The sequence below is a fragment of the Pogona vitticeps genome, chromosome 3 (genome assembly GCF_051106095.1).
Source record: "Pogona vitticeps strain Pit_001003342236 chromosome 3, PviZW2.1, whole genome shotgun sequence".
NCBI classification, from domain to species: domain Eukaryota; kingdom Metazoa; phylum Chordata; class Lepidosauria; order Squamata; family Agamidae; genus Pogona; species Pogona vitticeps.
This window is the reverse complement of record NC_135785.1, coordinates 198,466,580-198,493,539: the sequence shown is the minus strand read 5'-3', so window position 1 is coordinate 198,493,539 and position 26,960 is coordinate 198,466,580. Positions and strand designations below refer to the sequence as shown.

The window sequence follows — 26,960 nt, the reverse complement described above, 5'->3', positions numbered from 1 at the left end:
AACTAGACAGTTTTATTCACTCTATTAATTATTCACTCCAGATGTATGATAGCACACTGTTTGTGGATGGGGTAGAGAGAAAGTATTAAAATATGTAGTAACAATATGCACAATACTAACAGTACATTTTTATAAATCAAGAGTTGTATGTTAACTCTTTCCATTAAAAACATGTAAAAGCACAAATAACTTAAGCACATCTGCACCAGATCTGCATCTTTCATAATTGTTGCTGAGTTTCAGATAACCCATCTCAGGAAAAAAACAGAACTTCAAATGTTTAACGCCAGAGGTGATCCCAAAAGTGAGTGAAACATTAGCAGAATCAAAATGAAACTATATGCATATCTTCTTGGACAGGGGTCCCCAACCTTTTTCACCCCATGGATCAGCTGGGGAAGGTGGGGCACCCCCGCACTTGTGCGCATGCATAAATATGCACAAACACCAGCACTTGTGCAGGCATGCATGTGTGCAAACGCTGGCATGGTGCTCGCAGGGGTGTGCAGGAGCATGCTCACATGCGCAAATCAGCTGTGCAGGGGTGAGTGCAGGGGGGCGGGAGGTCTGTCTCCGCAGTCCAGTCCAGCTCAGGCCACGGACCGGCAACAGGCCACGGACCAGGGGTTGGGGACCTCTGTTCTAGGATGAGCTACTATAGAGCACATTAGAAGTTCTCATCTTAGAAATGTTGCAGGATGGAAGAGCACAGGGCATATTCTGATACCTCGATTTTGTTCCCTGTTATAACTTGTCCTCTTCCCTCTACAGATGTACAGTATGTCTTCACTTTAAAAGACAAGTACATGAAGAGTGGCACTAGTTTAATGGTATAATTAATGCACGTTCCCATCAATGAATCTCTTTAACAGCCATCGTTTGTATCAGTAGAGTTGACATTTCTAAAGCTAAGAGGGCTATTATAAGGAGGTTGTTAGACTTCATGCAGCAAAGGGAAATAGGAGAGCAAACAGGGAAGCATATGAACGAAAAGATGCTAATTAAGAAGGCAGAAACTTTTCCCAGGAAAAAACTGAACTATAACTACACAAGGTATGATACTGGAAGATGGATTACAGCAGGTTTAGCGAGAGAGAAGGTTGGGAGACCTCTGCTCATTCAAGCAGCATAGACCATCATGTATACAGAGTCTCTCTCTTTAACCTGCTGATAACCAGTCCCAGGGAAATGCTAGGACCTACAAGAAATAATACAAGTCTCTTTTTGTTTATTTTATTTTCCTCATGTTGTACACAAACAGGGTGAGGCATTTTTTCCTTGATGTCTCTAGATGCTACCGCACCAATGTGTATGTTCGGGAGTTGTGTCAAAGACACTGAAGAGAATTAGGAGGAAGATGGTGTGATAGGATCACTGTACCTGACCAGGTCAGTAATAGAGAAGAAATGCTTACGCCTATGCTCCTTTGAGTGTACTAGATAATTCAGAGTGCTGCAGGTGAAGCTATTTCTCTGCTGTTGCTGCTTGCCCTAACTTGTGCTCAGAGTAATGCAGATAGCAGCCTGGAGGAGCCACTCCATAAGCTTCTTTGTAAATGCTGCAGCTGACAGCAGCAACCAAGGAGAAACACAACTGCAGTAACAGCGTAAGTTCTCTGGCTGGCCCCTTGAAAAAGACAATTCAACCCATTAATAATATGTGAGGAAAGCAAATGCTGCCTTGGCCAGGGCTAATTCAAACCCGGAGGCTGCCTCACTAATATTTTCTCAAGATAGGACAAAGAACATGTACAAAGTTGTCAGAGTCTTCCTTTATTAGATTTTTTTAAAGTTATGTTGTTGATGAAGATGGCAATGTCAAAAGAAAAAATATTGTGGCCATTCAATCTGATATCACTAGAGTAGAAAGAGGGTTGATGTGGCTAAGCTGTGAAGATGATTTCCACATAAAGATATATGACTTTGCTTCTAAAGAGCTATTGATATGCAGCAGAACAGAAACAGTTGTTATACACATCTTTGTTACAATCAGTTTTCTGTACATACCAATTTGTAATTTTTTTCAAAATGTATGCTTATTCTTAGAGAAGGTTTTGTACATGGCTAGCCTGAAGCTCATGAAGTGTGCTTTTTGTGGCTGTGATGGCATTAATTTGGCTTGCACAAGAAAATCAGAATAACCACACACATCTAATTACAAAACTTAGATTTTTCAGAATGTATGTATAGCATTCTGCAAATTACAACACTGAAAAAAGGCTTGAAAAGTTGACGTCATAAATATATCTTTACATTTCACGCTCTAAAACTCGGAGGTCATCAAGCAGTTCTTGGGCCAAAATTTGTAGATCTTTATTGCGGCTCCTTGACAGCATATGGATACGTGGAAACGGCAAGGAGTCACGCATTTCAGCAGCTGACTTGGTTAAAACCTCTGGCTCCAAAATCACAGACTGGAGAAGTCGCAGAACATGAAGACATACTTCTGGATCAGGATCTAAAAATAAAGGAGAAGAATGTACGGTAGTTAAGCTAACTGTTAGATTTTTTTTAAAAAAAGCAGATCACTCCAAGATTGAGGCTATTCACAAATACCCTGTACACATTAACTGAAGGCACTGAGTGAGGTCAAAGAAAGCTGAAGCCACTGGCTCCAGTGCTGCTGCTGTTTAATGCTGTCACCTTGCTTCTAGTTGGTGACAACACTGTGAATTAATGACCTCTCAAAGGTCCTATCATTAAAATCTTTACTTAGCTCTTGCAAACTCAAGGCAGTGGATATATTAAAGCAAAGCGTGGTGCTTATATACTGCCCCATAGTGCTTCAAGCACTCTCTGGGCGGTTTACAAGTTAATTATGCAGGCTACACATTGCCCCCCCCCCAGCAAGCTGAATACTCATTTTACCGAACTTGGAAGGACAGAAGGCTGAGTCAACCTTGAGCCGGCTACCTGGGATTGAACCCCAGGTCGTGAGCACAGTTTTGGCTGCAGTACAGCAGTTTAACCACTACGCCACGAGGCTACCTTTTTAAGCCAATTCATCTTACATTTGGTGTTCCTCCTTTCCTGTTGCTCTCTACTGCTCTGTAGAAAGGTACTCCGAATCACAGAGCTATCCAGACAGCTACAACTCCATGAAGCCTCTAATATGTTAGTGAACTTGGGGATTTATGGAGCATGAGAGAATATAACAGCCTCAGAGTCCTGTCTGAAGATGCATCTGAATATGCCACTTCTTCTGATGGACTTCTTACACCTGAAGAAGTGGGCTGCAGTCCATGAATGCTTATGCCAAATAAAACATGTTTGTCTTAAAGGTGCCACAGCTACTTTCTTAAAAATAAAAAACCCTTCCAAATGGATGAAAGACATTTTTTTAAAACCCGACTTCCCCCAACACTATTAACAATTCAGAACAAACAGCTGAGATACTTCTGTAAGTTCATGGTTCGGAACTGCTCATATGAGTAATTTAAGAATTTATTTTATCAGATTTAGAACATAAAGAGTTATAAAGTACTGATACAAGCATTTTTAACAATGCTTGTATTAGTACTTTCCCAAGAATTTTCTTCAGCAATAGTATTTCACTTCACATTCAGCCACTAACAACAATTGACAAGGCAGAGAGATACTGTAGCCACATGTGTCAGTAGTACTACACTCTCTAATGAATTATTTTCTAAAAGCAGGGCTTAAGTAATTATATTGCCTTAGCGCTAAACAGTTAATCTGTAATAGACTCTCCAAATATGGTGTAAATTCATCTGACATATGCTTGTAAGGTTCTTTGATCAGAGTAGGATTTGGCATGCTAACAAGTCATGGATACCAAATTCTAGCCCAACTAACCCACAAGCTTTTCATTTTTTTTCTTTACTGGCACAAGAACATTTTAATTTCACACCAGCAATAAGAGCTATTTTGTGGATAGGCCATGATGACATGTCTGCAGTATCATGTAAGACTTACCTGGCCAGACTTACTAAATTTAACATGATTGACTGTAACACAGCCATCAGGTTAGAATATCGCAGCAAAGACTGACATGGAAGGTTGATGGAAAATAAGTCTTGTTATTCTTATTAACATAAAAAAATAAAAGGAAACTATATGTTGAAAAAGACATCTTGGGAATGTTGCTAAGTAATTTGAACTGTTGTGTTAATTTTTCCATTAGGGCAATATGCTATATTCTATTTCTCCATATTCTATTTCTCCATTCCCTTTCAGGCTGTGGCAATTTCCAAACAACCTATATATGTAAACCTATATACTTAACCAATAGAGTACAGGGTGGGGGGACAGAAGCAGTGGGTTAGAGTCAGATAAGTTAGGGAAGAAGTGTCCTGAAAAAGCATGTAAAGGATGACAATGTATGGAAACTAGAGTGGCCATTCATCTTTTTTTAATATATTTTGATATATTTTCTGATTCTTTGTATTCCTTGTCTTCGTAGGCAAGATCAGTAATGTCAAAAATTGCTATGCACCCTTGACTCTGGAGAAAACTACTCAGATACAAATCAAACTAGCTGTAATCTTAACTTCATTTTACAAATTAGGACAAGTCAAATCTTGAAAATGTTAAAATTTTGAATTATGACTCTCAAAAGCCCTCAGCTAGAAGGGGGGCCTTTGGAGCAGTACTTTAAGGTGTACATTTTTCCACTTTTACTGCTGATATTTAAAACAGAAAATAAAATCCATGAATAATGAAGGTCTCTGTGAAGAGGCAGGTCTCATTCTTGTACATGGGATGAACCATTCTCATGTCCTTGATAAATACCACATACTGTGCCAGTCCAAGTGGGCAGGAAACTTTCCGTCTCTTTACTTATAACAGATAAACCATCAATGTCAGGCAATGAAACCCAGCTGCGCACTCACAATGTTCCGGACACAACTGGAACCAAATGAGTGGCAACACTAACTGTGGGTGTGCAGCACCAATACAGTGCTGCGCACCTGCGCTGCTTAGAGGGAGTGCTGATGTGAAGTAACTATAAAGGTATATCCTACACCATTGTCGCCTGTCACATTTCAATTCAGTCTGTGCCTTCCAGATGGAAAAGTCATGAATACAAATGTTTGCCCTATGCTGCAATATTTAGACTTGTTGTACACTAGTGACCAACAGCATTTATTTCTGTTGTTACTGGTACTGATGATGACAACAAATTTGTTACTAAAACTAAAGCAGAAATCTCAACTCCCCTTTCTATTACAGAAATAAAACTCATGCACATTTTTTACTTCTTAAGGGACCTCTGTTTGTAATGATGTGCTAACTGCATAATCTTAACCTCTAGAGCATAATGCCTTAATGAACTGTGATATCGTAGTTAAAAGTGACACATTAATAAGTTTAAGAACTAGTGATATGTCTTCAGTGTATATATAAATGCCTCACCATTCAGGAGCCAGCAAAGTAATGGGAAGAACCCTGTGCTTTCACTGATGTATTTCAAGCCTTTCACGTTGATGCTAACATTGTATAAGGACATCAGCATCAGCCTGTAATAAATGTTTCAAAAGAAAACAGAAATATGCAGATTTGATCACACTACAATAACATGCATACCTTGATTCAACAAGCCTGAAGAAATATGAGTATTTCCCCAATCAATTTTTTTTAAAAACATAATTTATATACATGATATATCTACAATCACATAACTATATATTTTCATGTTAAGCAATGGATGTGCATTATTTTCTTAATGTAGAGTTCAAACATCTAGCATTATTTAAATCCTACTGAACTAGCCAGAGATGTTCCTGTGAACACAGTCTTCAATGATTACACAGCACATTTTGTATAATCCTTCTAATAGCAACTCCACAGTGGACAGTCATTATTTTGAACAAGCTACTTGTTCTGATAAACAGAAGAGGGCAAAAATTAGCTCCATGAAGCTTAATATAAAATCGTACAAATATAAATCTTAACACAATTTTATCCCATGCTTTACTTCCTTCATTCTTTTCTTTATGCTCTGGCCAAAACCTTTATTAAAAATCAGCTTCTTTGAATGACATATGCCTTTACAAATTCATTCTACATCACATCACTGCTTGGATCTAGCTGTTCTTTTCATCACCAAAGCCACAGTTCTCTCTTAGCTACAGTAGTCAACAGTCATTCTGTATCACCAACTTAAACAGACCATCTCAGTAAAAGAATTGCTATATTACAAACTTTTCACTACAGACAATGCTTCCTGAGGTCCCCATCATCGCTCATCGGACTGAAGTAAATAGCAACAGAATGTGTGTTAAAAAAGAATGCCCACAACTACCTACTGTTTCTCACTTACTGTATTTTTCAGCCCTGGTCAGCTGCACTATACATTAACTACTATCTATTGTGAAGTTGTGCCAGCTTTCTCTGACTGCATCGGGGCTAATGTAAACAATACCAGCTTATTGTAAGAATCACATTTTATGTTTCCAATAAAATAAACTGAACAAAATTATCACAAAGACTGTGTTTAAAATTCAAAGGCATGGCTTTACAACAAATAATAGTTAATTCACAATGCAGCTGACTAGTACTAAAAAATACTTAGGAGGAAGTTATCTATCATAATTCTGTTTCCTGCAATAGCACATGGTGCAATTTCCCTATGTTTAGTCTATTTGGGAAAACAGACCCACTTCTATGGGAAGGATTTATCTATTTATATTCCAAAGAAAAACAAGACAGGTGCAGTCATCACATGACTCGCTTTACAGACTCAGATTCTTTCTATCTAAGAACTTGTTTGAATTTGAAATTAGCTTGGTGAACCAAAAACAAATAACCAAGGTCATACAGTTGCCTTCATATGCATTTCCTCCTCTCTTCTGTGATAGGAGGGGAGCCTCCCATATATCTGGTGATACTGTTACTAAACTAGTATAAACTGGAAGCAGACTTTACCGACAATAGAAAGCCATGAAGTGAATTATCACATAAAGATAATTAAAAATTGCATTAAAATAGAAGAAACAATTCAGTTTGTAAGATAACTTACAATGGAAATAACCTACTCTACCAAGAACAAAGGTAAACTTGGTGAATTTAGACAGTGAGAGAAATTACAATGCTCATGAAATTTAGAATGAACATAAAATCCAAGTAATTATTTATAGCAACATTCCATATAACACCAAGCCTGTGGTAGGCATATCTTCACTTCTTGCAGAAGCCAGGTTGCCCCACTCCCTCTTGTCCTTCTATCATTAGGGAAAGACCTTCATTTTCAGGCAGGCGTCTGAGCAATAGGTTGAGGGGGGCAATGGCTAGAGAACACTGCATTTATGAAATTTATTGTTAATGTTTTAAAAAGTTTTAAAATTGTTTATAATCTGATTAATGTTTAACTGTGTTTTAATATAGTTTTGTATAGTTTCTTAACCTGTTATCACTGTACAGTTTTAATTGTTTTTAGGTGCCTCGGGTCCCCTGTGAAGAGAAAAGAGAGCAGTAATCCCACAGAGAAGCAGCCAGGAGCATCCTGATCACTGTTGCAGATCATGGCATGGGACTGCATTGTACCCTACATGAAATGGGGCATGGGATAGATCCTGCACCTCTGGGAGTGCTACTGACAGAAAGACAAGGGAAGCTATGAAGGAACAAGCAACTGGAGCACTTATTTCCCAATCCTGGATGCAGAGAAAATATCTGTAATAGAATGAGACGGAAGAGGGAGTGGAGCCACCTGAATAACCAAGTCATGACTCTGAGCATATTTATATGTACTATCAAAAAAAACAGGGCTGGGTAACTTTTCATGGACAAATAAAATATCCTTTTAAAATGAATCCTTTTGAGTCCTACAGGCCGCCTCATTAGAGCAGGCACTGCAGAGCTTGGAAGTGGAGGATGAAATAGCAAAATCACCCAGATTTTCATAAGTTTCAGGATGGTTAACCAAAATTTTAGGTGTGTTGATATCAAGGGAAAAAACATTTTAAAAAGATGTATTGGTATCAACTTTCACCTCAGGGGATGTAAAATCAGTCTTTCTGCAAATCTATACATAAAGGATTACCAGTCCCTCCATGAATTCTTCATTACATTTTGTCAAAGCACGTGGCTCCTGTTTTGGTTACATGTACTACGACTGTTCTATTCCATGCAGCAGGGGTGTGATCCCACAAAGCAAAAGTGCTTATGGACAACCTCTATGGCTCGAATTCTAATCTGAGGTCTTTAGAGTGCATTCTGTTAGTAGATGTAACTAAGAGTGCAGGGCAGAGCCAGACAGGTGGGGCCAAATTCCACATCAGTTATCTTCACATCAAGCATTCAAAGCACAGCTGAGTTCTACACGTGTCTATTCAGAAATGCAACTAATTCTTCTTGACTGCAAAGCACAGTTCCATGCAACAGTTTTCCTGTCTCCAAAGTACAGCTCAGTTCCATGCAGGTTCTTAAATACCATTTTATCTCCAATCAATGTTTCAAAATGGCAGGATTACACTTGTAGTGATTTAGTGAACTCCAGGATGCTATATGTGCACTGAAGATGAGAGGTTCTTCTTTCCTGTACCTTCCTGCTGGTAGATCTCAGGTACAAGACTGTATTTTAAGCCTTCTTTTATTTACATTTCAAAGGGACCATAACTCATGTAGTCAAATTATGAAAGTCACCCAGCAAACCATTATTTTTGCATGGACACTAGTATTGTCAAACTACTTGTTACTGTTTACAAAGCACACCGAGAATATACACACAGAATAAGTGCTGTGCTCAGTCAGCTGTTTTCAAAAGCCTCCAGAACTATTTCATAATAAACCTTTGCTAATGGGTACACTTGCTAATGCTCTATTACATCAGGAAAAAAATCATTTACATTTTTTAAAAAATAACACTTTTTTCTATGCTAACATTTGACATACAAAATTCCCTTTTCCTCCTTCCAACATAACATTTCCCAAGAAAAATGACAGATTGAGAAGCAACATGAAATTTGAGAAAACAACTATATTTATAAAGTGAAAGGTCATTGTATTATCTTATTGTTGCTGAATAACATTGTCACTTATTGATCCACTTTCATTTTATTCCTTGCTACCATTTCTGACTGCTTTATTTTCAGAATGCTTTTGTGAGACACCTTAAACATACAAGAGATGGGTACAGAATTTATTTTAGATCCAATAATCAATGATGTACCAACCCTACTGTAATATAGCACCACAGTAACATTACTACTATAGTAAAAGTAGCAAATACAAAAATGCCACACTAAAAAAGAGCGGGTACAGTGTTTGTTGTTATGAATTCATAGTTATACTAAAATATACAGATTTATAATTCTTACGTAAAACTGCAAAGCTGGAAGGGATCCTATGGATCATTGAGTCCAGCCCGCCAAGGAGTCCCAAACTCCCAACTTCTGACTTTGGAGGCAGAGACCGAAACCACTGAGCTATCCAGCAGGTTTGATGCAAGTGTGTTATTCCTCTATCTATACTTGCCAGAAAAGAGTCAGTATCCATAAAACTTTTGCCATGGTCTATATGCTCCTTTCTGTCTCTGTGTGTGTTTGAGAGAGAGAAAGACAGAGAGATAGAGAGAGACAGACAGACAGACAGATAGATAGATGGAGAGAGAGAGAGAGAGAGAGAGAAAGAACATTCACTGATATCGAAAAGATACACACACACCAGCCATTGATAATCTTTCATATAACAATGCAAGAGGGTTTCAGTAGTAAATATCACTCTATGAAGCGAGAAGGGGGGGGAGAGACCAGCAGATCATGAAGAAATTGTTGAAAGCTGCTATTTTTTTAAAAAAAGGAGTAAATTCTGACAGACTGGAGTTTTTAAAATAACATTTTGTGGAGCCTTGAGAAATATTACTCTTTGCAAAGCAAGGTGAGTGAACAGTGGACATACCTGATACAAAACAGAGTGTCTTGGCTGAGGAAAATGGCCAAATATAATCTCTGTCCTGAAACTGTTCCACTACAGACAATCTGTAAATAGTGGCCATATCACCCTACTTCAATGGTTTCTGGCTGACTTCCAGAAACCCCAGCTGGCATAGCTGGTGGTGAAGTCCACAAACACCTGGGTTACACAAGGTTGGGAACTACTGCCCTATCTAATAGCAAAACCAAGTCGTAAGTCACACAAAGGACTCAGTATAACATGCTTGGGGAAATCCCAAGTCTGAAGAAGAAGAAAAAAATAGTTTTAGGAACACTAAAAAGACAAAAACGAAGAAACACTCCGTACAATGATTGAGTGTGCTCAGCAGACACAGAATGCAGAGTAGCAGTTGGAAACAAGAAGTGATGACAGAAGCCTCTGTGTGGAAGGAATGGCCAACTGGAACCCTGAAGCAAACATCCTCTTTAGGAGGGTGAATCAATTCCAAGATATTACTGCAGACCTCCCTGCATATGCTTAAAATGGATATAGAAAAGCACTATGTGGAAAACAGTGCCCTGAAACTAATACTGTCATGGCATGAACACGAGAGTCACTGTACCAACAGATATGCATTACCGGTGGTTGTGTAAGAGTGGTAACAGTACTCAAGGACTGCACGGCTGCAGCGCTATTTGAGCTACTGCTTGTGTAATGCAGGTAAACTAGGCCAGCAAGGCTTTCTATTCCACTGATGTGACACTGGATTTAGGCCAGTAGCCTACTGCTGTTTTTGTTACGTCATTAATGCCTGGTACATGTACAGACTAAAGTCCAGATTGCTGTCCTACCTCTCTTTTCTATGTGTCTTCTACACCTTCTCTAATGGGCACAGATCCTTTCTACAGAGGGGAAAACCCCTACTAATACCATCTGGCTATGGGATGGCAACTGATATATTTTACCTCAGAAGTCATTGTGCTGAAGAACAAAGACAAAGCATTCTCACTACAAATAGGCTTTGGCCTGCCAGTATATTACTCTCAGGCCCCACAAACATCTAAGTTGTACCATTTCCCCTCCTTGAGGCAAAAAGGAGGGGGGGAAAGTGGGGGAGAGGAGGAATTAACTCTTAGGATGTGGGGTGGGGAAAGAAATCTTGAGAACAAAAGGCAAGCATGAATAATCTCCTCCATGTTAAAAAGTTCAGAAACTGTCTGAACAGAAGTCCTTGCTACTAGGAAAAAAAATATTAAAATTCAATGTCCTTAGCAAAGCCTCTTCCAGAACTTCAAAATAGAGATCTAGACTGGGTTTGTAGCACTATAGCTGAATTTCAAATAGAAAAGAAGATGAAACTGGGGAAAACATGAAGGAAGGAAAAATAGCCCTCAACTTCAAAAAAGCTACCGAAATTTACAACAGAAAAACTGCTAGTTATGAAACAAGTTTCTCTTGCTAAGAAAGCTGACAGCCATAAAAGTAAGTCTACCATTTAGTACAACCTAGAATTGTTTGAGGGTCAAATGAATTACCTTGATTTCCAGAAAGTTGATACAAGGATACAAGACCAATGGGGAAGGCACGATACATGAACAAAAGATCTATGTACCCAAACCTCAGGACTTCTAAGATGGCCTTCCCCCATGCCAATAAGCAGGGAAGCCATAAAATACCCACCACGAGATGAATCAGAACGGAATGTATTCATTCTCAATTTGTCAGGACTTTTCTTACTCTTTTTATGCCTGACATTGCCCTCTCTCTTGCTCATTAAACAATAAATAATTCTCAAATACATCCTCCTTTCTGCCAGAATAGTCAAAAAATAATGTAAGGGAACATTTACCGTGAGTACTTGTGGATCAGTCATTTCATTCTTATGTAACCATTCTTGAAAATGAAATACAATATGCCTGGCCTTTTAGGAATACCTGTATAACCATTCCTTCTCCAAGAGAATAAAAGAAAATGGAAAAGGAATGACTTGGTCTCCAAAGGTGATTTTAAGAAATGTCTGCAAGTCTACTGCTCCTATCTAGATAGAAGAAACAATCTAAATGATCCACTACTTAAACAATGTGAATATTTTTTGGGAAAGCAGATGAAACGGGAAAGAGGGACATACAGTGTGGGACAATATTTGAATGTGTAAGTGACATACATTTCTCGTAAGCTTTGGCTGAAGTAAGTCCTCTGGCTGCAAGCTGCATGCCTTAAATGTGGGTTATTGAACCTATTCTTTTTCCTAGGCCACAAGTATTGGGTAGGGGAAAGGGGCAGGAATAAGAAGGTTTTTTGGCAGGGGAAGGCTCACTAATCATCTCCAGATTAGGAGCACAACCTTTTACCTCAGTAGGAGACAGGCTAGTCTGGCTCCTTTTTCTCTGCTCTGCAGTAGTACAGTTGTCCTCACAAGACAACCTGTTTAGCCAGAGAAAAAGGACTGCAAAAAACTTAGACTGTGGTCACACTGGCAATAAGAACCACATTTAACCATCATTTAAATCGATTTAGATGTTATCGTTCTAACACAAGGGTGAAATTGATTTATATGGGCTGCAAAGCGAGTTTTTTTACACTGGCCAGCAGGAGCTTTTTAAATGAGTCAATTTTAGCAGTGTAGATGTCAAAACCAATTTAAATCACAATGTAATGTGAACGCTAAAATAGTTCTGGGGGACAGCTCCTTTTGTAAATCAGGAGAGTTAGTGCAAAAAGACAGGAGACTCCCACTTTTGCCACATCATGAAGTTGGCTGCTATCTATCCAATTCCAGAACAAGGTCTAATCTTTATGTGAAATACTCTTGTGCCTCAGAAAGGACAATACAAATACCTATTGCTCAATATGCTCCACTAAGGTGAAATAAAATAATAAGAGTGCACTGTCCAGTCAATTCTGACTTATGGCAGCCCTTTTCAGGGTTTTCTAGGTAGAGAGTACTCAGGTTTATTATTCCCTTCTTCTGGGGCATCCTGGGACTGCACAGCTTGCCCAAGGCCATACAGGCTGGCTCTTCTGAAATGCACAGTAGGGAACTGAATGCCCTCTGGCTCCACAGCCAGAAATCTAATATTCAGTCAGCTTACATTACGAAACATTTACAACAGAAAGGATTAGCACTTCTCAGTATGGTCTTGCAGTCTGTTTACAAGTAGAAGTGGCAAAACAGATTAAGGGTGACATGACATACAAAAACAGGACTATGTTTTGTATTTTTCTTTCTGCCGTTTATTTTATGGCCAACAGTTTATAATAAAGCAATGCAGTTAGGAATGCTGAAAGAAGGAAGTTGAATGGTTAAACTTTTTCAAAGCCATTCGAAGGGCAATACTCATGGCTGAGATTGTTGTTGTTATATGCTGTCGGGTGAGATCTGACCTGCAGTGACTTTAATACAGTCTTTAAGGTAAGTGAGGTATTTAAGAATTGGTTTTGCCAGTTCCACACCTCCAGTGAATTTCCATGGTTGAGTGGGGATTCAAATCTGAGTCCTACTCTGTCACTCTGTCCACTACACCACACTGGTTACTGGCCCAGGTACAATCTCCAAACTGTCCCCTAGTTCTCTAGCACCTCCTACTGCCACCAAATGCTGTCACATTCTCTATCTCAGAACCCTATAATTATACTTAGAAGCCTGATCAAGTTCATTAGGTACCTTATTTCAATTCTATCTTTAAACAAATTCTCTAAGCCAAGTCAGAGATTTATGATCAGCCATTGTATAGTCAGTTTACTAATAAGTCTGTAGCACCCCCTGCTGACCATCCTTCGACACAACACATAAAGATGACCCAAATTATTTTCAACAAGAACCAAAACAAAGCAAGATTTAATAGGATACATTTGTAGCTACACACAAATGAGAATATTCTGCCTCCTCGCCTAGGAATTCCATATCAAACTTATGTAGTGCACTCATGATCCCAGGGGTGTCTTAATAAATGCAAAAGTGTATTCACACATATAATGCATTTCCCCCCTTTTTTGGCTTCTCATTGTCCCATCTCTATCTGTTAGACTATCTTTACACTAAGGTGGTGACTCAGTGGAATCTCCCTGCATTTTGGAGGAAGTTTGTTGGACTGCATACAGTGCTACCCAAAAGCTTGATTTCCTTTTAAGCTGAGCCATCCACCACTATCGTGTTTCCCCAAAAATAAGACAAGAGTTTTATATTAATTTTTGCTACAAAAATGCAGTAGGGCTTATTTTCAGGGGATTTCATTTTTTCATGTACAACAATCTACATTTATTCAAATACAGTCATGTCATCATCTCCTGGTGCTGCACAATGGTGGAGGGCAAGGTTTCACTTAACTGGGGCTTATGTTTGGTGTAGGGCTTATATTATGAGCATTCTGAAAAATCATACTAGGGCTTATTTTCAGGTTAGCTCTTATTTTTGGGGAAACAGAAGTAATAGTGATCAATGTCTACTGAATGTCAGGAGTAGACATGGGGATGAATATAAAAATGAATCAGGATATTTGTTTAAAAAAACTCTTATTCGTCAGATAATTGTTGCTTCATATTCTTGGGGTCGAGACTTTTAATATTCTTTTAATATAACTTTTAATATCCTTTAATATTCCTCCCTTCGTTCCCTATCCACCTATGCCCCTGCGGATCAGGGCATAAGCAGAAAGGAGTTTTCCCTTTGGGCGGCTTGCTAAAGCCCACCCCCGCATGCCATGAGGAGGGATCAAAGGGATCCCCCAGCCGCTGCGGGATCACATTGATCCCTGCTTTCCCTCCTCTTGTTCTACCCCGCAGTGCTCAGCAAGAGGAGGGGGAAAGGACTCAAAGTGCTGTGGGATTGCTTTGATCCCTGCTTTCCCTCCTCTTGCTGTGCCCCGAAGAAAGAGCCGAAGAATTACAAATTGATTTGTTATTCATCGGGTCATGGGGGGCAATTCATGAGTCATCAAGTTTGACGACCCATGAACCAAGACAAAGCACCATTTTGTCACTTCATCCCCATCTCTAGCCACGAGATGTTTGACTAGGCACAATGACCTTGAGTCAAACCCCCATTCATCCATAAAGCTCACTGGGTAGATGTTGGCCAGCAGTTTCTCTCAAGCCCCAAATGCCTAGCAGGTTAATATCTTTTTGAGCTCAACAACAGAAGGTAATTTACAGATCTTGATTGGCTTGTTGTTGTTTTGTGCTGTCAATTCCGGAACTGGGTTATAACTAAGGAGTGGTTTTACCAGTTCCATTCACCCAGTCAGTTTCCATGGCTGAACAGGAATGTGAACCATGCTCTCCAGAGTTCTAATCCATCACTCTATTCACTACACTAGGAACTCTGGATCTGGATATTTGAAGACGCACCCTTCCTTTTTAAGGGCATAAGCAGAAAGCGTATGCCTTATCTATCTATCTATCTATCTATCGATCTATCGATCGATCGATCAATCGTCTGTCTATTATTTCTCTCCATCTCTGAAGCTCAGAACTAAGATAGATAGATAGATAGATAGATAGATAGATAGATAGATAGATAGATAGATAGATAGATAGATAGATAGATAGATAGATAGATAGATAGATAGATAGATAGATAGATAGATAGATAGATAGACAGATAGATAGATACTGTACTTTCATTTCACAGGGTATGGCAGGAAAGTATTATTTTACATATTGTGCATTTCAGACAATGAGTGTAGGATCTGAGTTTCAACAATAGTGACTTCTTTAAACTGATTAGCCACCAGTTCCAGCTCATGCACTTACCTATTCTACTAAACTACAGCAGTGCTTCACTTGACGAGGATAATCTGTTCCAGCAAAATCGCTGTAGAACGAAATCATCGTCAAGCGAAAGTAAAAATCCCACTGAAATGCATTGAAAACCGATTCAATGCATTCCAATGGGTGAAATACCTCAGCGTCCAGTGAAGATCCTCCATAGGGTGGCCATTTCCCGGTGCCTGTAATGTGAGGAATCCGTCCTAAAACACAGCGGGGAGCGATTTTGCACAGCGGGCAGCCATTTTGAAGACCCTACGATCAGCTGTAAAGATCGTCATTAAGCGAAAAATCAGTTCCCGAAGAAGAGAACCAATCGTCATTAAGCGGTTTTTCCCTATTAAAACATTGTTTTGTGATCACAAAAACTTCATCGTAAAGCAATTTCCTCATCTAACGAGGTAATTGTCAAGCGAGGCACCACTGTACATAAGCTCTGATATATCAGATTGTAAACAACTAGCTTTATTTTATTAAAAAAATTAGTCACCATACACTTTCAGTTTGGGGCACCATCCTGGTTTCATGTCTCCTAGAAGCTGCATCATTGTGTCCAATAAAACCCGATTTGAATTAACCAGGAATTCACGGCCACATGCTAAAGCAGCTACATCTATGGGGAGAATACAAAATAAGAGCATAAACACCACACGGCAGAAGAGTTCTATACTGCAGAATTTTATGATCTAACAGGAGCACTGAAAATTCTGTAACTGTTGGAAATTAATATGGATTAGTATTATTGAAATTAATTCCTCACAAACTAACATTCAGTACTGTATGTACAATATGTTCACATCGTATTTAATTGTATCACCTCTCACTTCATCTTTAAAAACCAATTAAAAACATGGATGTTTATTCAGGCCTTCCCTCCAGTCAATACCTGATCTTTTTTCTTTCGTTATTTTTTCTTATTTATGTTTTACTCTATCTTCTGTCTTGTAATTGTTAGAAGATATTTTATGTAATAATTCTTGTGTTATTTTTTATTTGCTGTTATGTCGTATTGGAAGCCGCCTAGAGTGGTTGTAGGACCAGATGGGCGGGGTACAAATAAAATAAATAAATTAAATAAATAAATTATATAAAGGCTTCAAGCAGTTTGACCATTTGCTCAAAAAGTTTCATGTGACAAAGGCAGTGAATTGAACAAGCAGAGCTTCTATTTATTTACTAAACCGTTTTTCATATTAATTTCAATAATAAAAAGCCTTAAAGCATAAAAAATGCAATTTCATGATAAAATACAAAATAAAATTGGAAGAATGAAATCCACAGAAAGTTCAGGAAAGAAACCAGTTAGTTTTGAGGCTGTATTTTATATACTATAAGAGGACTGGTATAAAGAAGACTCACTTCTCTGGTGGGACCTAAAGTGTCTTAACGTAAGATGGAATTTGGAGTACAATAATAAAGTGCTGTGGCAGCTCATAATGGAGAGGATATTTCTTAAGACAGTCAAGAATCAAGGTGCCAAATCCAGAGACTGAAATCCAGTAGTAAACTGCAGACCCACTAACTCAGTGGGGATTTGTTGAGTCAACTCTCCCATATGTTCCACTGATTCAACTGGTTTATTCTGTGTGTTTTGTGCTATCCAGTAGGAAATCTTACAGCAACACTAATAGGGCTTTCAAAGTAAGTAAGATACTGTATTTAAAGGAATGGTTTTACTAGTTTAACTTCCCCAATAAGTTTCCATGGCCAAGTGGTGATTCAAACCCTGTTCTCCAGAGTCCAAGTCCTTCAATCTATCACCACAATGGGAATCCAGTGTCTATTCTAACCTAGTTGCACCTTACTGTATTCTGGATTTCAGCCAGAGATTTGCCGAGATTTACAACAAAACCAAGTTTTACTTTGCTATATAGGTGACTGGCAATAGTACATTGGTAGCTTTAAGTACTGCAATAAGAACATTGAAATAAGTTTTAAAGCATGTTCTTGTTTTAGTTCTGAAGGGACACTTGCAAATGTGAATCTATATTCCATGTAAAGAAGGAACAGGCAAAATGTGGCCCATGGGCACACATGCTTCCCAATGTTTTTTCTGCAGTCCTCAGGCCGCCACAGAACCCTCTCCCTGTAGTAGAAAAAGAATGTTGTAAGAAAAAATGCTTTTGCATTCCTGGGGACATCCAGGTATTGCTTTCTACATTAAAATACTGGGGAAATCTAGAAAACTCTTAGAAACCCCAAAACTGAAATGAGAAACTGAAATCCCAGTCCTTTTGGTTTTCTTTTTCCTTTTACTTTCTTAGCTATTTTGTGTTTTTACAGACATATGATCGGTGCTAGGGTCAAATTTTTGCCCCAGGACTCATCGAAGTTGCCTGGCTTTAATTTAAAAGTGTGCAGTATTATTCTATTCACAAGAAATTGGCTAAGGACTTGTTGTTTGGCATAAGATAATCATAACTTTCAGTACATGCCTCCCTGTTAAACAAAGCCTCTGACATTATTTTTCAGGGTGCACATGCATGCTGAGTTGATGCATGCGCATGAACATCTTGAGAACTGCAGCAGGAACATTCTGTTCACCAGGGAGGAACATACTGAAAGTTATGATTTGGCTTATGATAAACAACAGGATTTTGGCATTATTTAAATTCAAGTGAATATCAGAATCATTAGTAATATGCAATAGAGATGGACACAAATTGAAAAATGAATCACCAAATTCATTCAAAATTGCTAATTCGAGTCGTATCTGTATGAATCAATGCCCCCAACAATTACAAATCAATGAATATTTAGCAATTCTTTATTCACTGGGCTATAAAACAACTCCCAATGCACTTAGAGACACCAGAATTGCAGGGGCACTTCCTCTGCCTCTCCTTTACAAGCCCTCCAAATTTGGTGAAGATTGGGTTTTTGATGTTCAAGTTCCCCTCAGGCACCTAGAGACACCAAGACCACAGAGAAACTTCTACTGGCGCTCCTCTACAATCCCTCCATGTTTGGTGAATATGGGTTTCCCCAAGTCGGTTTGTAAAGGGCACTTTCCTGGGGGACCCACTTTGTGGCTGTATAACTTGGACGTCTGAAACCCAATCTTCACCAAACTTGGAGGGATTATAGAAGAGGGTCAGAAGAAGCTTCTCTGTGATTTTGGTGTCCCTGGGGGGATTTTCATGGGGGATTTTGGGGGGGGCTGTCCTTGTGAGTTTATAACTTGGACGTCTGAAACCCAAACTTTACCAAACTTGCAGGGTTTGTAGAGAAGAGTCAAGGGATGCTGACCCTAAACCTGTGAATTTGGTGTCTGTATGTGCTCAGGGAGAGGCCATTTTATAGGGTCTTAGAATATAAAACAAATTGACAAACTGATTTGCTGATTGATAAAAAAATTTAAATTTGTAGTTCGTCAACCTTGATGAATCACAAATCAAAACAAATCACCATTTTTCGGATTCGTGCTCATCTCTAGTATGCAATATATGTCAGTGGGTGAAACAAATTCAATTTACAACTTTGGAAAGCAGAACTATTTTACTTGTTACCTTATTCAACTATTCAAAGTCACAATGATCATGTGAGCACACATGTTCTCAAGTAGAGTCATTAATATGGTGAGGTCAGTTTTTGTAAGATTAAAAGTAAACTACAAAATCTACATTTTATGAAACTGAAAAATGTTTGAAAAACTATTACTTGTGTGTGTGTGTGTGTAGGATGGTTGGTTTATATTTGATACCTTTTATTCTTCATATGATGCTTAAGTTACTTACTTGTAACAATTCCTGCTAAACCTAACACAAACTGACTTTCATCAGAATCCATATCCTGTTGTTTGATATCATCACTTAATGATCTAACATAACTCTCCATTGTTTGTCCAGCGATATTAAAAAAAATTATGGCTTTATTCTGAAAGTTTATTAAGAAAAAACACTGTATTATTATTCCAAAGTTGCACACTTCTAAACAACAGTTAGCTTTCGTAATATTCAACACTTAACTAAACATGAGGAGATGCTCAGGTATAGAGAAGCAAGTGATCTTTTCAACTCATTATTCATTCAAGGCATCTCCATTAAGATAAAAGGTTTCCAATGACATTAAATCTCCAGCAACTCTAGCAAATATACAAACTATTTTATTAGGGAAATTATTTATATGAAGGAGTTCTAGAGGGGGTTGTATTCACCTTGCAACATTGTAGGGTCAAATTCATAGCCTGAAAATATTCCTTTACTCTTCACTGTCCTTTCCTACTGGCAGTGCAGGCAGAATATTGCAAAGCAATGTTGAGCCATTTCCAGGCATTTTGAATGGTAGATACAGAGCAATATCCCACATTTCATAAACAATCTTTTAAAAGGCTTGAATAGTAAATTTAGTCAAACAACTAGCTGTCCTCTATGGATTCTAAGTAGACTACAAAGTGAAGATACATGTTTTTAGAAGTTTCTAAGTTAAAAGCTATTTATCTAGAATACTTGATGAATAAAAATTGAAGTTATCCAACTTACACTTCCTAGAATATTTTTAACTGCTTCTTCATTGCTAGAAATGCTCCATAACAATGTGCATACTGCAGCACCCATTTCTGTACAATACTCTGCTTGCTGCAATAATTGTTGCTTTGCCTCATTCAAGTGCTGTCGGACAGTTAATTTTTCCTGAAATAATCAAAGTAAATATGAAGTGATGACTGATGCTGGAGAATACTGTTTAGACACACCTAATAAGACTTCTCAAGAAGTTCCAACTTCTTCCGACCAAATTCTCCCAAAAATCATGGCTCTGGAGGAACATATCTGCTAGTATATCAAGTCTCCTGTAGCACACATCACCATGTGATGAAAGGGCCCACTGGACATATATGTGGCAGCCAACTTTGGTGTGCACACCTCACAAGACACATATAGCGTTGAAAAGAGAATCTAATTCTAATTTCAAAAAAGGCCACACAAGTGAAGGGTGCTGATTGTTGTCCATTCTTACCTCTCTACGTCCTGTTGCCCAAAATCATGTTTCATGCAGTGGTTGACAGCACAAACAAGCTGGGCTAGCAGTGGAGGCAGGTACAGCAAAGCAAAGCGCGCCTCACTTGTGTGGAAAAATGGAAACATCTAAGAAATTACCCTACAAAATTGTTTCAGTCATAAGATCTACTAGTATTCCTTTCATATGTAGCCTGCATAATTAACTTGTAAACCACCTAGAAAGTGCTCTAAGCACTATGGAGCACTATATAAGCAGTATGCTTTTAGTATTTATTACTTTCAGTGTTATTTTGGGTTAGCCTGCATGAAAGCTTAGCAACAACCCAGAACTCATACTATAGGATGATACGTTAACAATGCAATTCCATATATCTGTCTTTGATACTAAGCCTGGATTCTGCAAGCTCTGGGGGTGGCAGGTTAAAGGGACTATGAGTCCCCAGTGCTGTGATGGTTCATGTAGCTGGCTGGACAGCCATATGGCATGCCAGAAATTAAGTCATTAGTGCTATTGGTATCATGGAGGTAGAGTACCTAAGTACAGACCTGTGGAAACAATTCCCTTCCAGTTCCACTACAAGGGTAGTTATCACGGGCACTTCTTGCCTCATTCTCTACTGGACAAAAGTGAGTATAAGACTGCAATCTAAATATTTAACAGAGAATATTACTCAACATAAATTTACCTGGTAGTAAGCCCTACTAAACTCAGTGAAGCCTTTGTCAACACAGACAAATTAAGATTGCAAATAATATCTCAAAGATGAATACCAGTAATTACAGCTGAATAGATTAATGGACTATGTTGCAAAGAAAAAGCTTATCCACCTTTCTTTCTTTTGTACAATCTGCTTGGGCTGCTTCTAAACGGGCTTTATAATGTTCACAATCTATTCTCATCTGCTCCAGTTCATGTTCTTTCCTTTCAACAACTAAAAAACACAGCATAAGTGAAAAAGTAAGACAAGGCAGAGAAAATATTCTACAATTTAATGTTAGTTAAGTAATCAGCAGTCAAGATCATGTGTCCAGAGATGATAACAAAAATAGATGGTCTGAACAACAAATCTTTGGAGGAAAGTCACATTCGGCCTAAAGGCAACAAGATATCATTTCCAAATATTTGAAAGGCTACTACATATAAAATGGAGTACATTTGTTCTCTGTTTCTCCACAGAGTAGCACTCAAACCAAAGGACTCAAATTACAAGAAACTGGATGGTGACTAAATATTAAGGGGAGCTTCCTGACAAGATGAACAGGACATGAGTCTAATAGTATTCTTCCACTCATGATCCCCAAGAAACTGCTGTTGAGAGAGAAACTCCACACTCAGTATGGTAATACTAAATAAAAAATAATGATGCTAGCTAATACTGCAGCCTCACTTGTTTCAACAGCATCCAGTTTCTGAAGACTGTCTAAGACATCATTATTCGCTATTTTGGGCAAAATATCATGCAACTGCATCACTTCAGTTGTCAGCCTCTCCAAAGCTCTCTTTCTGACTTTTACAAATTCCTCTTGTATTTCAATTTTCTGCAACAAAACAACAACAATTATTCATTTTATATTCTACCATTCCTCCCCAAGACCCCAGGGTGGCAAACAACTTTCATAAAATTTCAGTCTGATACATAAACGCTATTAAAATTATCTACAAGATAGGAGACAACCAAATAAATGGTAGTCATAAAATGACAAACAGTTACTTAACAATAAAAGTGTAGTACCTGCCTATCCCTGAAAGGCTTACACCAATAAACATTTTCAAATAGCATGCAAATGACTACAGGGAAGGGAGGACAACCAGAGTTTCACTTAGGTCCATAGCTGGGGTGACACCATCAAGAAAGCTGTTTCATGGTTGCCCTATCCATTACACTTACCAAAAGCATCAAAACTGACTTCCTTCACCCAATCTTAAATCTTGGGGAAGACAATCCTTCGAATACCTGAAACCTGAACCATTTATTGCTTTGTATATTAATACTAACCTCTTGAACTGAATTCAATCAACCAACAGCCAGTCCAGGATTTTCAGGACTGCTGTAATATACTCACCTGTTGCTGCTTCCATCAATACATGGACGGCAGCACTCTGTACCAGCTGCAAGCTCTGGACCATCTTTGAAGGCAGATCCATGTAAACAGCATTGTAATCAACCACCAGGCGCATATCAGGACATGGACTACTATCACCATTCTCTCCTGGTCCAGAAATGGCTGTAGCTGGTGAACAAGCAGTAGCTAACCATAAGTGCTCCTTACTGCTGACACCATTTGGGCCCCCAGTGATAGCTTTGAATCAAAAAATAGTGTATTGATTGTGAAACTGCTCCATCCAGGGGAGCACTATGTATCTAGAACAGGTTGTGTAACCAATTCCCAGACATATGTTGTCAACATATTGATGACGCTACTCCAAATCTCCAAATGTCCCCCTCACTCCCACAAATTTCATTCATGTTGAATTCCAATCTCTTCCTTCTGGTTGCATCAGAGGAGAGGAAAGAAGACAAAAATACGGTTTGTTCACATAAGCCCGACAATACAGTATATTTGAGTGCAGACTTTAAACCTCCAGTGGCATACTAATTCCTAAGTTCCTTCCATTAAAGAAATTTGTACCTCTGTGAAACAGACAGATGTGCCATATATAATGTATGCCAAGTTTGTTTAAACTGGTATTTTTCAAGATCTTTGAGTTATTACTAGTACAAACTGAAGCACCTTCCAGTGGCAAAACACATCATATCACTGTATCCAATATATTTTTACTTAAGACATTCTCTTCTTTATTACATGGAGCTTATTTCTAGAGAAACAAGCATAGGATTACATCTCAACCAGTGATTTCCAACCTTGGGTCCCTAGATGTTCTTAAAACTCCGAGAAATTCTGGCCAGCACAACTAGTGGTGAAGGCTTCTGGGAGCTTTAGTCCAAGAAACTCTGGAGACCCAAGGTTAAGAACCACTGGTCTAGACAATACTCTTTATTTTCAGGTGGTACAAAATTATTATTCATGCCTCAGTGGTCAACCATCTCACTTGAACCAGAAAACTATTTAATCCTGCATCTATTTTGCTTGACCTTCCTAAGTTTTCAGAAGTGGCTAAAATTTAAAACCACTGATCACTACAAAATTGTATTAAAGTGCTTTACATCACTCATTTTTAGTGAATAGGACTGTTCTGGGGCCACCAGCCAGTTAAAGAAGTGTTATTTGATTAAATTCTATTACTTTTAATCACTTCATACAGTGAATCTATAATCACTGGTAAAACCTAAAACAATTGCTTTGAAAAAATGCACTTTGGTTTTAGGTGCTCCATTCATGCATCACACAGTAAACACTAGTTTAGATGAGGCAGGCATTATTCTATGATAGGGAAGTGGAGCACTCCCTTGTAAATCCTTGTTGCACTGCTAATTGGGAGGCATAGTTTCAGTTCCACTTAATATTTTTAAAGTTGATTGATATAAGCAATTAACTAACATAGATTACAATCCCATACCCGTTTACAAGGCAAACTGAATAGAACTTACTCCTAAATTGTAGACATGTATAGGATTGTATAAGATCAGTCTACATCCCAATCCCAAAGAAGGACAATGCCAAAGAATGCTACAACTACCATCTAATTGGACTAATTTCACATGCTAGCAAGGTTATGCTCAAAATCCTACAAGACAGGCTTCAGCAGTATGGGGACTAAGAACTCCCAGAAGTACAAGCTGGATTTCAAAGGCGCAGAGGAACTAGAGACCAAATTGCTAACATGCGCTGGATTATGGAGAAAGCCAGAGTTCCAGAAAAATATCTACTTCTGCTTCATTGACTACGCAAAAGCTTTTGACTGTGTGGACCACAGCAAACTATGGCAAGTCCTTAAAGAAATGGAAGTGCCTGACTACCTTATCTACCTAATGATAATGTGGGAAAGGAAGCCACAGTTAGAACTGGCTATGGAACAACTGGTTGGTTCAAAATTGGGAAAGAGTTATGACAAGGCTGTATATTGTACCCTAGCTTATTTAATTTATATGCAGAATACATCATGCGAAAGGCCAGAGTGGAGGAATCTCAAGCCAGAATTAAGATTGCCAGAAGAAATATCATCAACCTCTGATATGCAAATGATATCACTCTGATGGCAGAAAGTGAGGAGGAATTAAAGAACCTCTTAATGAGGGTAAAATAGGAGAGTTCAAAAATTGTCTGAAGCTCAGCATCAAAAAAACTAAGATCATGGCCACTGGTCCCATCACATCCTGGGAAATAGAAGGGGAAGATATGGAGGCAGTGACAGATTTTACTTTCTTGGACTCCATGATCACTGCAGATGGTGACAGCAGCCATGAAATTAAAAGATGCCTACTTCTTGGGAGGAAAGACATGACAAACCTCGACAGCATCTTAAAAAGCAGAGACATCATCTTGTTGACAAAAGACCGATTAGTGAAAGCTACGTTTTTCCTGTAGTGATGTATGGAAGTGTGAGCTGGACCATAAAGAAAGCTGACTGCTGAAAAATTGATGCTTTTGAATTATAGTGCTGGAGGAGGCTCTTGAGAGTCCCTTGGACTGCAAGAAGATCAAATGTATCCATTCTGAAGAAAATCAGGCTCGAGTGCTCACTGGAAGGACAGATCCTGAAGCTGAGGCTCCAATACTTTGGCCATCTCATGGGAAGAGAAGAATCCTTGGAAAAGACCCTGATGTTGGGAAAGTATGAAGGCAAGAGGAGAATGGGACGACAGAGGATGAGACGGTTGGACAGTGTCATTGAAGGTACCAATATGAATGTGACCAAACTCCGGGAGGCAGTTGAAGACAGGAGGGTGTGGTGTGCTCTGGTCCATGGGGTCACAAGAGTCGGACACGACTAAACAACTAAACAACAACAGGATTGTACAGTTAACATTAAAACCTTAATTACTGTTTTCCTCATAAATTCTCTAAAATTAAGACTAAACTACTGGCCTGCCCAAAGCCAGTTCTCTCAGATTTGACCTAGGTATCTGGTTTATGCTCAGTTTAAAAGCAACTGCCGCCATTTTCAGGGAAATGGGGGAAGGAAGCCAGAAACCGCGAATTTCACCCCACATGCCCACTGTTTCCTTCCCCTGCCTGATGCCTCTCTGTGGCTTTTTAGTATTTCGTTTTTCCCTGCCTGATCTGTGATTCCGTCACGTCTTGCGGCAGCCGCCTTGGGTTATTTTTAAGAAAAGTGGGATAAAACTATATTAAATAAATAAATAAATCAATAAGGGGCGAGGAGAGCTTGCGTGTGGCCATACCGCCCTCGTCTCTGAGGCCAAGAAGGTTACCCTTTCCCTGCTTTATCTTGTTCCTATTCCAAGGCGGTCACCCTTCCAAACAGAAGCAGCACAGGTAAGGAAATCCCCGGATGTATTCTGTGGAAAACAGTAAAATAAGGGCGTGTGTGTTGTTATTGTTTTTAAAGAGATTTAAAGTATTGGCTCCTTGCCATCCGGTGACGGGTCTCCCGTCCTCTGCGGAGGGCGACGGAGCAAGGACGAAAGGAGCAAAACGCGCCTCACGAGGTGCCGGCAAGAAGAGCGAAGGAACCAAGGCGGCCACAGGCCAAGGCAGCCTCAATTTCAAGGCAACCCAACAAGAACGACTGAGGCTGGGCTGGAAGAAAGGAGCGTTAAGCTCCACGGCGTCCCGCTCGCTACCTGCACGGCCTTCTCCGAGCAGCAGGAGCCGCCGCCGCCGCCCGCCCGCTTCATGGCGAGGAGCGCCCGACCCTCCGGGGGACAGAACAATAGCCCCGCCCTCTCCCCGCCCCCCCAAATAACCAGCCCAGCCCACGTGATGCTCGTCGCCGAATGGGGCCAAAAGGCCGCTGCCTTGCCACGGCACTTCTTAGTAGTCCGTCGTTGGCCATTGTTCGCGATGTATGGCAGAAGAAAAGCCGTTACCTTTTATCCCTCGTAACGATGCTTTCGATTTCAATCCCTAATGTCCATTTACGGGATTATGGAAGTTGTAGTCATAAGACTTTGAATTTCCAGTTTCAGCGCCTCTGCTCGATGAATAGCAAAAGGTCTGCCGATCCCTTCTCAGTTTTTTTAAAATAGAGTTATTATTTTAGTGGTTTAACAAAGGCTGCATAGCTCGTTGAGTTAGGTATCTGGCTGCAGAGCCGGAGTTTGGGAGTTCGATTCCCCCCTGTGCACCCAGAAGAACCAGCCTTGAGACAGCCCCAATTTGTTTCCAGAAGAAGGGAATGGTAAACCACTTGTGAGTACTGTACTCTTTACCTAGAAAACCCTGAAAAGGGTAGCTATAATTCCGAATTGACTTGACTACACACAATTACAATTAATAAAAGTACCACCTACCCTTGCACATCTTCTCGTTTCTA

The 26,960-nt window shown here is 39.2% G+C and overlaps 1 protein-coding gene and 1 long non-coding RNA gene across 5 annotated transcripts in view; one reads left to right on the top strand and one right to left on the bottom strand.

The window, feature by feature from the left end:
- LOC144588196 (uncharacterized) overlaps nt 1-26,960 on the top strand; it is a 383,241-nt gene that overhangs the window by 321,205 nt on the left and 35,076 nt on the right. The window lies entirely within an intron of this gene.
- On the bottom strand, nt 1,757-26,377 carry HSF2BP (heat shock transcription factor 2 binding protein). Of its 3 annotated transcripts, none has more exons than XM_072994188.2 (8): nt 26,269-26,377; nt 21,949-22,099; nt 21,389-21,492; nt 20,084-20,233; nt 19,340-19,478; nt 16,098-16,215; nt 5,376-5,479; nt 1,757-2,457 (listed from the first exon to the last, which is right to left on the bottom strand). In XM_072994188.2, exons 1-8 carry the CDS (start codon nt 26,320-26,322, stop codon nt 2,249-2,251), a joined length of 1,029 nt encoding a protein of 342 aa, XP_072850289.2. In that variant the 5' UTR covers nt 26,323-26,377; the 3' UTR covers nt 1,757-2,248. The 3 variants fall into 3 exon arrangements, with proteins under 3 accessions (XP_072850289.2, XP_078246635.1, XP_072850292.2); XM_078390509.1 differs by lacking the exon at nt 26,269-26,377 and adding an exon at nt 25,897-25,962; XM_072994191.2 differs by lacking the exon at nt 26,269-26,377 and adding an exon at nt 22,625-22,898.